At 43.8% G+C, this 13,047-nt stretch overlaps 1 protein-coding gene across 1 annotated transcript; it reads left to right on the plus strand.

The window, feature by feature from the left end:
* The first annotated feature begins 7,802 nt into the window (after positions 1-7,802).
* On the plus strand, positions 7,803-12,214 carry LOC125530550 (probable WRKY transcription factor 12). Its single transcript, XM_048694931.1, has 4 exons — positions 7,803-8,309; positions 8,400-8,485; positions 8,626-8,781; positions 11,812-12,214. Exons 1-4 carry the CDS (start codon positions 8,037-8,039, stop codon positions 11,984-11,986), a joined length of 690 nt encoding a protein of 229 aa, XP_048550888.1. The 5' UTR covers positions 7,803-8,036; the 3' UTR covers positions 11,987-12,214.
* Positions 12,215-13,047: the final 833 nt, after the last annotated feature.

The raw sequence follows: 13,047 nt of genomic DNA on the forward strand, positions 1-13,047 counted from the left end.
GCGTGCGTGCGATCGCGTCCGTGTCGCCGAGATGGATGATGCTGCCCCTCCGCGGGCAGCGACCCGCGTAGTACGTGGGGACCGGTCCGGCCGCCGAAAGCCTGGGCAACCGGCGCCCGCACCGCCATTACAAAAGCGCAGACTGCATGCACCACTCGCCCGCCCCGTCCACCTTATCGGATTGGATCTTGGTCGCCTCCCTTGCCTCCTCTCAGTCTCAGAGATCGTGTCTATGTCGCCGTCCGTGTGACAAACAAACTCTCTACCACGGGTGGTACGCAGTGCGCACACATGGAGAACGCATCTACTACCATAGATCAAGAAACTGTCACGAAGAGAGAAATTTAAGATACTTGAGCATGCTGATGATACTGAAATCTGGAGCTCGAAAAGGCTGCAAATAAAGTAACAACATCGATAGTACATCACACGTCTCTCAGCCACCCGTCGAAAGGCTATACATAGGCCTCAAGGGCCAGATAACCATCTTGGGAGAGATAGCTGCCGGATACGGGGAGATGCGTCATGATGGTCTGGTCGCTAGGCCGGTCGAGCGTCAAGAAACAAGGGAACCCGGGCGGAAGCTGGAAAGGCCGTTTAATTTGGAGGCATTCGAGCGGCTCATGATTCTCATACACAAGGTGCACACATACATAGACCCAACTGAAAAGCAAAAGGAAAGGAAATATGATGATGCCGATCGAGTTCGAGAACGATCCATCTGCTCACTGCAGTATAGAGTGATTGGTTCATGATAGAAATGGCTTATGGAAATGATCACCTAAGAGCATGGTTAGTAGTATAGTCAGCTGTTGCTGTCTATATGATGTTGCCACGTCATATATAGTCCCGATGAAGCTTAGGATCCAATAAAAATACGGGGTCAACTAAGGAAAAAAAATAGGAACCGGAGAAGTTTGTTTGGTTTCAAACTCCGATTCAAACAGGAGGAGTACGCCATGCTAATGTGCCTTGGATGATCCACATCTTCGGGTCAGGCACTGATGAGCGCATTGAACTATCCATGTGGCTGAGAGCCCTCACAGCCCAGGCACAACGACGCAATTATCAGGGGCACGCTCTACCACTGAGCTAATAGCCCGTCGTGCGGGCCTCCCAAAGAGAGGTCTGCTATGCCAAAAGCGAGAAAAACTCCATCCCTTTCCATTATCAAATAAATAGTAATTTCTTGCTCGCGATCACAGAAGCCGTTGACAGCAGCATAAATCACAACAATTTATTTTTCAATTGGAAGTGGTTCATATTGTGGTTGTTTGGGCACTTATGCAAGCCTTGCACCTCTATTGAGTAATGCCTGAGTCGCAGCATCACGGTCTGACCCAAATTGAGCGAAGGCGGCCACTTCGCGATATTGTGCCAATTCCAGTTTTGAACTACCGCAGACTTGTTTCATAGCTTTCAAGTGAGTGGCAGACCCGACGCGACTGACGGATAAGCCAATATTAATAGCTAGTCTAATTCCGCGATAAAAGAGCTCTGTTTCCAGACAGATTTGTCCATCTGTAATGGAGATCACATTGGTGGGGATATAGGCCGAATTGTTGTGCCAGGCGCCCACTCATCAATGCAGGTGATTGGCCTTGTATGGCTGCCCCATCCCTTTCAGCAGATGTACTACTTTTAAAAGCATTAGCAAATATCTTAATGCGGGAGTTTATATAGACAAGTTTATAGCCGGGAAATATAATGGTTGGATATAAGTAAGTACTATTTTATTGGTACATGGCTCATATCCCCTTTCTCATGAAGTCTCTAGGGGCATGTGCTACAGCCGGCTATTAGTTTGTAGCCCGCTTCTCTTCTCTCTCTTATTCTCTCTTTCAACTCAGCAAAAATATGATATTTAAAGTCTTATAGCTCGTCTACGTCACCTTATTGTACTTGCTCTAACGTAATCAAATCTAACGCATGCAGCTCAATTAGACACAACGGTGGAACCAAAAGCATGAACTAAGGTAAACGCAGGTACTCCTACTACTTATATATATGTACCACTTTTATCTTCAAAAGGATCTAAAACTATTAAAATAGTTCATCAGAAGTATAAAGCATCTCAAACATAATAAAATTTACATCGAGGTCACTATACCACCGAACTCAAAAACTCATATCCAAATTCATCTAGAGCTCTATAAACCACAAAAACAAATGTGTGGGTGACAGTGATAATGGGCCAAATTAATAGCCCAACTTAAACTAGGTCGTATGCGTAGTTATTTCTCATTTTGGCTTATCGAGCTAAAACTCAAATTTTGGTTTCAAATTTTGTGGGGTAGTATGTACCTATTGCATCTATGTTCTTACAATATCAAAAAAAAAATAGGAACATCTATAATGTTCAACCAGTGTCAGGTACACGGGGTGCACGGTGCACCGGATACATTTTCATTCAACCCAGTGATAATGGTTATTAACCGATAGAGAGAAGCAATGACATACAACACATTCACCTCTTGTGAAACTAGAACAAAAGGAGCGCTCGTGTCTTCGCGTCAAGTCCAACATGCCAATGCTCATTTCCTCAAACATCAAGAATGAGGGGTGTAACACAGAGTATGTGGGCAACATCGGAGTAGGTTTTAATTTTCACCATTCATATTTGACAGACTTTTACTCTTGTTCTTTTTTGACGAGGATAATTTCACTATTCTTAATCAAAGAAAGAGCCCACTTGCAATTTCCGGTTGAACTTTTAATAGCTCAACGGAAATCAAATTCCGGATTTGATGTCTTGTGTGAATCACCAAACCAGATCATCCCTTGGTGGTAGATGACGACACTATTCATAGTGAGACGGTAGTTGCAACTTTGTTAGTACTGATGCTCTATGACTCCAGTCCATTCTTCATTACATTATGTGTGAGTACATATCAATGAATTTGTGTTGACAAGTACATAGTGTTTTGTGGCACAAACGCCCCCCCCCTCAGTTCCCCACCTACGCATCGATAGGCCACCCCGCACCCAAAGCTACTAAACTACGAACTCTCATTATTCATTCTACTACAGTGTTTGAAAGGTTAAGAGCCACGTTAGCCAACCTCTCATGCTTCTCTCTTTTACTCCTCATTCCTTGGTGTTTATATTTATTTTGATTTGTTGTAGGGATAAAGGGAAACTATAAAAGACGAAATTCAATCATAACCACTTTTAAGCGTTTCGTTTTGACAATATATTAGATTGATTCATGCATGAAACCATATTGATTCCCTATAAGGAATAAAACTACGCAACACATTACCTTTGATTGCAAACAACTCCCTCAACCTACATTGCTTTAAATATATAACTAGCTCGTGGAATTATTCAGTTTTTTTTCTATAAATTAGTCACATGGCTAAGTTAAACTAGATGATACTTTGTGTGTTGCCACAGAAATTTATAGCAATAATGTGGAGGGTTTGCATGTGATTGATGACGCGGATTGTTTACATGTGCTAGTAAATGAGTTATGGTGGGTTTGAAATGCCCTTCATGATGTTCAGAATGGGATCTCCTACTTAGATATGTAGGATGAGTCCGTTTTAAATTCTGATTGTTTGTTTTTGAAAGGTCAAATTGTGATTGTGAGTTGCATTCTTCAACATATCCTGTATTTGCAGATTTGGTTACGCAAACAAGACATTGTGTTTGACAAAAGAAATTGAATTTTCCTTTTGGAGTCCATCGCATGTTTATATGCTAGGCATGAGCTGGCAACAATCCTAAATACTTACTACAACAATTGCAAGACAAAAAAAGTGATGATTTACGATGTTAGAATTGGTTCTCAAAGACTTGTGTCATTGTTTGGGCTACAACTTCAACATTGGACATGTTCTTGTTTTCACCTTTTCATTGCATGCCACATTTTGAGATATTTGTCTTTTTCATTTGGTCCAGTATGTATATTGCAATAAAAGCAATGTGTTCATTGCTCAAGAGGAGCTATATATGTCTTTCATTATCCAAATAAATGACATCTCATTTCAAAGATTTTTCAGGGGGAAAAGAACAGGTGGTGTCGATGTCGACAGCGCTCTCCTCTCCCTCTTTTCGGTGCCCTGCTCTGCAGCAAACGGACAATGGGGTTGTCTATCCGAGCAATGATGTCCATTTTTCTTGGCAAGATGAGTAGACTATGAAAACAAGGACTAGACAGGGACGAAAAAGTGAGAGACCAAAGGATCAGACAAAGAAAATGGTTGCACACTTGCACACGCAAGAACACTCAGCCTACGAGCTATACCTAGGTGCTCTTTGTACAGTACGGGTCTACCACTTTAGGTTTCTATTCTTTTCTTGCTGCATCTGTAGACTGTACACTGTGCCACTGTGGACTGTGGTGGTAGACTCCCAGTATGCATGTACTGCTGTCTGTTCGTCTCTCTGCGGTCCTCCCTTTCCAGGGAAACCAAACCATGCAGAAAGACTTGGCAACGGAACTGTGCAACGCCGCTGCTCCGCACATGCTTCCTGTCTCTCTCCCTCCCTCCCGTGGCTCGTGACCGGTTGGCAATCGCACACTGCCCTCGGATCTTCCCCTGATCCGGATACAATCCTGCAGAAATCTGCACTGCCCACTGGGTTTGTGAGATAAAGGGAGATGCTATCGCATGAGGTAGGGCAAATTAAGCAAGTGGCTCTCTGGGTTGGGGAGGGTGGATGGCCCTGAAGAAGAGGCTTTTCGCAGCATCTGCAATGATCAAAATTCCCTCTGGCGGCAGCTCCGCTATAGCTGTAGGTTAATCTGGAAAGAAAACATCAGTGCGAGTGCTGCAGCAGCAATGCGTTTGGTTGGCCATGGCTGCTGTCTTCTGCCGCGGCCAGCCCCACCACTAGCTTGCCCGGCCATTGAGGCGCAGCTGAACCTGATCAAGTTTTCAATCGGTGTATCATGCGTGTGGCCATATGCACGAACAGAGATGCAGGATGACCACAAGCACTGGCTGGCCACCGATACGCATGATTGGGCATGGATTCTACCTACGCTTGCTTCCTCCCTCGGCCCCTCGTACGTAGGAGTACATGGAAAAAGAACTGTGCACATGGATTGATTTTCTGGTGAGCAGCTAGCTTAGCAAGATTCCAAATACAAATGGAAAGACTGTTGCGTCTGGTATACTGGCTGGGGCATACGGCTGTTGTCATCCTCGAGTAAGCATTTGCATGGACATGCATCTATCGTTCGTCCATCTGTAAATCTGTATGTTCATCTGCTGGTGGCTGGAATCGATGAGCTGTGTGCCCATGATGCATCATGGCAGATGGGTCGTCGTGATGATTTTTCAAGAAAAGAGGGAGCGTATACAGTGAAGTGTGTGCGAGGCTTTTGGTGTAAACTCCCCCACAATTATTGAGCAATTGCCGGGAGCAAAAGGTACAATCACTGAAAATCTTGCACCCCCAACAAGCGCCCGGTAATGATATGCATGCCCCTCCTGAATTTTCTTGCTCAAAGTGGGGGAGGAGCTCCGTGAAACTTGAAAACAAAACGAAATCTGTGATTGAAATGATTTTCATTACAGGTATCCATATTTTTTTTCGAAAAGGGGGGGACCAGCCTATTACAGGTATCCATATGGCTCGTTTGACTCGTGCTTGGGACTGAAAAGGATACATCATGGTGCTTCAGCTATCTGATGTACTACCGCTTTATTCGTATCCAGGCCATGAAATATAACGTTGGGAATTAGTTTACATGCGCTTATAGGTTATTAAGGAGAAATTATATCTTTGGTTCCTCAATCCTGCCAAAGAATAACTTGGTCCATCAACTCCACGCGGAATATTCTTTGTTTCTCGAGTGTCAAAACTGTTTCCTTGGTAAGCAATTTTGACAATAACGTGGTTGTGGTTTCATACATATGGCAGCTTAGCCGACACAAAAATATCAGATGATTTTAAAAACAGGGAAAAAAAATTCTTCGATAGAAATGTTCTAGAAAATCTCACGCATATTTGAACTTTTAAAATAAAAACATTTATGGCTATTCTAGGTTAGTTATGGATCCAAAATTCAAAAGTTTATTTGCTACACTTTGCAGGTTTTTAATTATATTTTCCATTTTTAAACCTATATTTCCTGCTATTTTTTTGTTGCTATCTTTATCATTTCAATTTACCAATAAAATTTCTATATTTTTTGGTTTCACAAAAAGAATCAAAAATTTAATATGTATTTTTTTCCAAATTATATGAATCCTTAAATTAGACTTTCCTTAATTTTTGTCAAATTAGCTGAATTTGCCAACCAAAATTTTCACAAATCATGGGTTTTATTTCTTGCATTCTTTCGGATTCCTTTTCAACTTCTTTGCTCTAAAATTAGTACCACGTGTCAAACAATTGTCGATACATCATTGTTATTAGACCCATATTTAGTGGTGCAGCGGACAAATTCTAGATATTTTCGATAATTTTGGGACCAATATATCCGGTATAGAATTGATCTAGCGGCCTAATTTACAATTTGCCCTTTGTTGAGAGACCAAAATGGTTTTTCTTAGTCAATGGTTTACATACACTTAATATTGAACAAATTTTGAATTGCATAAATTACTATCACTAATTACCTTCCACCTCATGGAGCACATGCACGACATTCTTCAATTCATGTTGGAGAAATCACGAGAACTTAAAGCTCCATCAATGGGTTGTGACGCACCGCCACCGCTTCTCTGCCGCCAGAATCATCCAGTTGATCGTGGACGGAAGTCATCAAGGCCATGGTCCTGCCGGACCGGCGCCCTATAGAAAAAACAGATGAAGGTAGTCAGCGTTGCCGGAAGATCCACATATCTAAAGTCCCAACCTCCAAAAAAGCTCATAGGGCTCACGCTGGCATCGGAGGTCGTACCAACATGACGGAGAGGAGGCGGATGACCAAATTGCAAAAGGAAGTCGTCGCCGCTGCCAACATGACAAACCCTAACCTCCCCACCAATAGACCAGCGGGAATTCATGCCAACAAGCTATCAAGTCACCACAGTTGACATTATCAAGATGGAGAGGCTCGAGAAAATTTACTTCCCCATATTGACACCTTCGTCACCACCAATGGAGCTCCGCCACATAACTCTACTGAAAAGAAAAACTAGAGTTTCATCCGGCGGATCTGTAAATCGATGCCTAGATCAAAATGCCACATGACTAACCAGACCTGGCCAAACGGGCCGGCCCGGCCCGGCACGACCCAGCCCGTGCTAATCGTGCCTAGCCCGGCACCCGCCATGGCACGTTTAATAGCCGGGCCGTGTCGTGCTGGCCCACGGGCGTGGCTCTCTGGCCCAGGCACGGCCTGATTATTAAACGCGCCGGCCCGTGGCACGTTTAGCATGCTAGCCCATCTGATTTTTAGCCTATTGGGCTATATTTTAGGCCTATTGGGCTGTAATTTAGGTCATATATAAAAAAATCTGAACAAAAATTAAACGGGCCGTGCCGTGCCGACCCACGTGCCCAGCCTCCAGGCCCAGGCATGGCCCATGGCGTGCCGCGTGCCGGGCCTAGCCCGTTTAGCTCGGGCCGTGCCGTGCCGTTCCTGCGTGCTACCGGGCCGGTCCAGTTAGCACGGCCCGTTTGGCCAGCTATATGACTAACAATCGGAAATTTCTTCTAGAAAAACAATGTGAAATCTAGCTCCATGCGTTTGGCGTAGAAAGAACTTGGGGGAACTTGTTGCATATAACTGACAAAGCATATGTAGAGAACGCTAGCTAGTTTATAACAGGTAAGCATCACCACACAAGCTACAAAAGCAGGAGCCGATGGATGAATCTGAAGGATCAGCAGCTACAGCAACGAGCAGTACCACAATTTGAGCAAAAGGCTCTTTAAAGGGTGGGTCTCTGTCCAGTCCCCTTCCCAGCTATAGCTTGCCCACCGCTCTTGTTCCCCTTTCTCTCTCAAACCTAGGCAAGAAATCACCTACCCCTCTCTCTCTCCATCAGCCTCTCTCTATCCTCTCCTTGGCATCTCATGCCCCCAAGCTAAGCTAGGTCGCGCGCGCCGATCAATCGCGTGCATGATCCTGCATGGAAGGGGGTAGCCAGCTGGGGGCGTGCCTTCCCAGCCTCTACGCGCTCGATCCGTACGCATCCCCTCCCCTCCTCGCTCCATTGCCGAACCAGCACAAGCTTCACCAGATGCCGCTGGTGCTCCAAGAGCAGCCCGGGAACCACGGCGTGATGTTCTCCTCGGACCATGGCGGGGGCCTGTACCCGCTGCTTCCGGGGATCCCCTTCTGCCACTCCGCCGCCGCCTGCGAGAAGCCCACCGGGTTCGCGCCCTTGGGCGGCACCGGCGAGGTAACTGACGCTGACGTGCATGCTTGACCGCCTTTGTTGTCGCATGGTGTTTCTTGGTTGATTTCTTAGAAATCTTGTGTTTTCTCTCAGGCGGGCACATCGGCGGCCAGAGCGGCCAACGAGTTTGCTAGTACTACTACTACCACCACAGCCAGCTGCCATGGTCCGAGCTCATGGTAAGATGTGTGTTGCTATATGCCTGCTGTACAGTATAGTGTTAGTGGACGATTGGGCGTCTGATAGTGCTAACAGCTAGGGTTTCACGAGCTAGCTAGGGGACTGATGGGTATGGTGACGGATGGTGGTGGGCGCGCAGGTGGAAGGGGGCAGAGAAGGGGAAGATGAAGGTGAGGAGGAAGATGAGGGAGCCGCGGTTCTGCTTCCAGACCAGGAGCGAAGTGGACGTGCTGGACGACGGATACAAGTGGAGGAAGTACGGACAGAAGGTTGTCAAGAACAGCCTTCATCCCAGGTATGCACGCACATGCGCTTACCCTAATTCGTTTTCTACTAGTACTACATATGCATGACATGCCCAAATCCAATTCGAGGATGTGCGCGAACTGTGAAGTGCCTTAGATTCCGCCGACCGTCCCCATTCATGGCCTCTAATTTGCAGATTCTGAAAACGCGGAAATAGAAAAAAGTGGGATAGCAATAACATGTCCATTCAAATCCTACATGTTTTTTTTTGTTTTTTTTTGGGTTGCATCACAGAAAGACATAGAATTATTTTCAAGATGTTGAAGTTGATGAAAAAAAATTCTATAAAATCTAGTGCAAATGAATCATTAGAAAAATCCCTATGGTTTACAATCCTAAAAACCACAAACCACACAGGAGGATTCTTAAGGACCGGAATCCTCTTTTTCTATATAAAAAATCCTTTGAATCAAACAATTTTAAGATATGTTATTGGATTACAGAAGCCAAATAATTTGCCCTTCATAATCAGAATAAGTGATAATTAATCCATTGCCCACATTATAAAATGAATCATTTATCTCTAAGTTGCTTGGAAAACCCGTACCCATATATCTACTTTCCAAGCCTTTGGGTCAACATTCAAACATTGTCGAGAACCAACCTGTGCTTGGATTCTTACGAGGATGGTTGTACTCACAGCACATCGGGGGTCAAACCATAGGTTTAATGCTCTTTGTGTCCCACTAAGGTGATATATTCTTTCGGTGGGCCATGTGGTGAATTCGTCAATCTGAAGCTTCGTAACTCGTGTCTTCGGTAGTTGTTGTGTGAGTGTGTGTATGTGGTGGTGGTTTACTTGCATGTGAGCGTCTACATTGTACTTAGTGTTTCTAAGAAAATCAAATCATTGGCATCTCCGCTCACTCCACACATAACCTTAAGAAAGACTTGGAAGTATGATAAATATGCACTATAGTATGTTTCCCAAAATGGGTGCCTTGTTCATTATTTAGTATACACAATAAGCATAAAAATGAAGCATCGTTGTGTCGATCTCCAAGACATATCGAATTGATATGCACCACTCAACTGAGCATCCTTGATTAAATGAATTCTTTAGGAATTTACATACACTTTAATTAATTGTATGAATTCCATGCAAAATATTATAGTGTTAGATTGTTTAGTATACCATGACCTTTCCAACCATGCTTTGAGGTTGCCAAAATTCTGTGAAATTCATTTCTACCATCCAAATTCATAGGAATTTTGGCATGAACTCAAACGTCGTCGTATTGTACTTTGAGATCCTATATTAATGCAAGATTTTCATAGGAATTTTGGAGCATTGCAACTGGATTTCTTATAAACTGTTCCTATAGACGGCTCTTGGCTGTTGGGTTGCTTGCCTGGTGTGTACACAGTTTTTAGCTCGCGTGGTTTTGTCCACATTCAGATCATGTATGCATGCATCATCTTCATTGGATGTGCAATTGCTCGGCATGGATCATCATCTTTTTTGCATCCTCCTAGGTACAACATCGGTCATGTATGACTTCTGCTATTTACGGGCATGATCCTTTATGTGTGCGCGTTGGTGTTGGTTGTGTGCATCATAGTCGTGCGGAGGCCGAGGGTGTGCTCATTGTATTTGTATCTCCTTGATGCTACATTATGAATTAAAAATAATAAAAGTGCTCTTCATCGGAAAAAAGTGCATGATTTGTAGGATTGAATCCCACATGATTTTTTTTCTAAGACTTCCTTTGCACTACATTGTAAAGGAAACTTTGCATCCACCTAAACCTCTTACGAAAAATCATTTGTTTTTCCTGTGATACATGCAATTAAATAAAGTTCGTTACAAATTCAACCATTATCATTTGAGTGACATGATATTGTAATCCTACGTTTTCCCAATTCACATACATTCAAAATTATGTAAATAATCCTCAAGTCCAATGCACCATCATCTCCTAATGTCTTCGTTTGCTCTGAATCATTTATTATAGGCATGTATTCAGAAATTCTAGTGTTTTGAGCTCTTTCAGGAATATGGATAGTTGCATGATATACCAAACATGTGTTGTCCCTAACACTGCGTTTTCTAAACCTTCTGGCCAGAGAGTTAAAAAAACATCCCAATTATTAATTAATTAAAACAAGGTTATCACAATCATTCCTTACAACATTCGCCATGCAGGGGCGGAACACTAGCCAGAGAGTTGGTTAGGTTTGTGGGATTAAAAACCCTACCAATCTTTCTTGTGATACACTTTTGTACTTGACTGTAAATGAAAACTCCATTGAGTGTAACCTAGAAAAATTCCAATGGATCATGACTTCCCCTGCGTTGTAACCAAATATTCATCGGTGCCAATTCCATAATCTCCAATCTTATTGGGTTGAAGCGGGCATGCCTCTGTAATACTGTATTTTATTTCCTTCTGTTTTGGTGTTTTTGAATTAATATTATTTTTGTATAGAGATCATTTCCCACATTTCTTTTCTGCTTTGGTCAAGTTCTGACCATGCTTGCATTTAGCTTGTACTCCCTTTTTTTGCGGGGGAGCTTGTACTCCCTTTGTTCCAAAAACTTGAAGTTCTAGGTTAGTCTCAAGTCAAACCTTTTCAAGTTTGACCAACCTTATAGGTAAATTGCTATGTACAACATCAAATATGTATAGTATGAAAATACATGTTATGTTGATTCTAATAAAGCTAATAGTGTTATAGATGTTGCTATATTTATCTACAAACTTGGTCAAACTTAAAAGAGGTTTGGCTTAGGTGTGTTATAGATGTTGCTATATTTAGTGTTATACATGTATTTTCACACTGAAGAACGTGTGTAGTGATAGATACTACAGTCTTTTTCCACAATGAGTATCATACAGTGTTCATGAATGTTAACTGTGCCAGTACTTCAATTATAGATTATTATGACACGTGTGATGTGATGTACTGCGTCTCGAGAGATCTATTGTGGATTAATTACTGATTTTTTTTCTGGCAAAATTGGCTTCTCTGAACCTGTATATGTCTGTCTTATTTGCGTACGTGTGGGTGCGTGCAGGAGCTACTACCGGTGCACCCACAGCAACTGCCGCGTGAAGAAGCGTGTGGAGCGGCTGTCCGAGGACTGCCGCATGGTGATCACCACCTACGAGGGCCGCCACACCCACAGCCCCTGCAGCGCCGACGACGCCGCCGGCGACCACACCGGCAGCTGCGCCTTCACCTCCTTCTGATCGATCGGCTGATATTTGCCGAAACGCACACAAAACACGTATTAGCTGGGTATGGTAGAAGCATGCATGCTTTTGGTAATTTGGTTTAGATAGACTAGTCACCGTTATTATTACTGCATGCAAACATGCAATGTGGAGGATAAATATACATATTGAGTTATAATATCCTGTTGTGCATCGGTATGTATGTCTTAGAGCATCTACAGTCGCGAGGTGCTAATTCGGCCCCTCAAACATGTCCGTGAGCATTGACGAAACACACCTCATATTTCCCTCTCCACATCCTCATATCTCATATCTTTTTGACAAAACCTCGTCAGAGGGCGGAGAGCTCCCGCATTGCATTAAGAAGAAGAGAGTTGGTCCGGTTAATAAGGGAAACTGGACCCAAAAACCATACATGGTATCAGTTAATTAAGGGAAACCGACGAAGACCACACACACCGGACTAGCACTCAAGGGACGTCGTCCGAGCCAGATACAAGGGTGCAAGGCCCAAGGCCATGGTCAACACAACATACCCGACCAAGACAACCACTGCAACCTGAAGAACATGCCTGCAACTCGATGTGAACTCGCACCTAACCTTTTGAAAAATGAGATCAACCATTGGCCTCCACCAATGCACGAATTGCCTGGGTCGCTGTAGGCGTAGGGGGTTTCTTGGATATCCGTAGATAAGAGTTCATCTTCTCTTGCACATCCTCTTCGGAGCCTTTCTTAGATTTCATCCCCTTCAGTAGTTCCCCATAAGCCTCCGCCAACCTATATTCAGCGCGTTTGGCAGTAGGAATGTTGTTGTTTCTATTCTTCTTATCCAAACGTCCACTACGCCTCTCGGAACAAGAAGATGCCCCTTCAATCTGCACATGAATCGGTTCCTCGAGCAAGGACCGCGGTGCCGCGCAACTGAAACTGCTTAGGAACTCATCCAACAAGGTAGTTGATGGCACGCCAATATCACCAAGTGGTTCCTCGGACCCAGAAGACATCATATTGGTAGTGCCCCCTGAAGCAAGCTTCACTGAAGAGGGGACGAAGGGAGGCACCTCTCCAACCAA

The sequence above is a fragment of the Triticum urartu genome, unplaced genomic scaffold (assembly GCF_003073215.2).
Source record: "Triticum urartu cultivar G1812 unplaced genomic scaffold, Tu2.1 TuUngrouped_contig_6395, whole genome shotgun sequence".
In the NCBI taxonomy this organism is placed as follows: domain Eukaryota; kingdom Viridiplantae; phylum Streptophyta; class Magnoliopsida; order Poales; family Poaceae; genus Triticum; species Triticum urartu.

What these genes read in the sequence shown, in the direction of transcription:
- LOC125530550 (XM_048694931.1), top strand. Translation starts at nt 8,037, where the DNA reads ATGGAAGGGGGTAGCCAGCTGGGGGCGTGCCTTCCCAGCCTCTACGCG. An exon ending in CCTTGGGCGGCACCGGCGAG is followed by an intron (nt 8,310 to 8,399) that starts GTAACTGACGCT and finishes GTTTTCTCTCAG; the next exon opens with GCGGGCACATCGGCGGCCAG. An exon ending in AAGAACAGCCTTCATCCCAG is followed by an intron (nt 8,782 to 11,811) that starts GTATGCACGCAC and finishes GGGTGCGTGCAG; the next exon opens with GAGCTACTACCGGTGCACCC.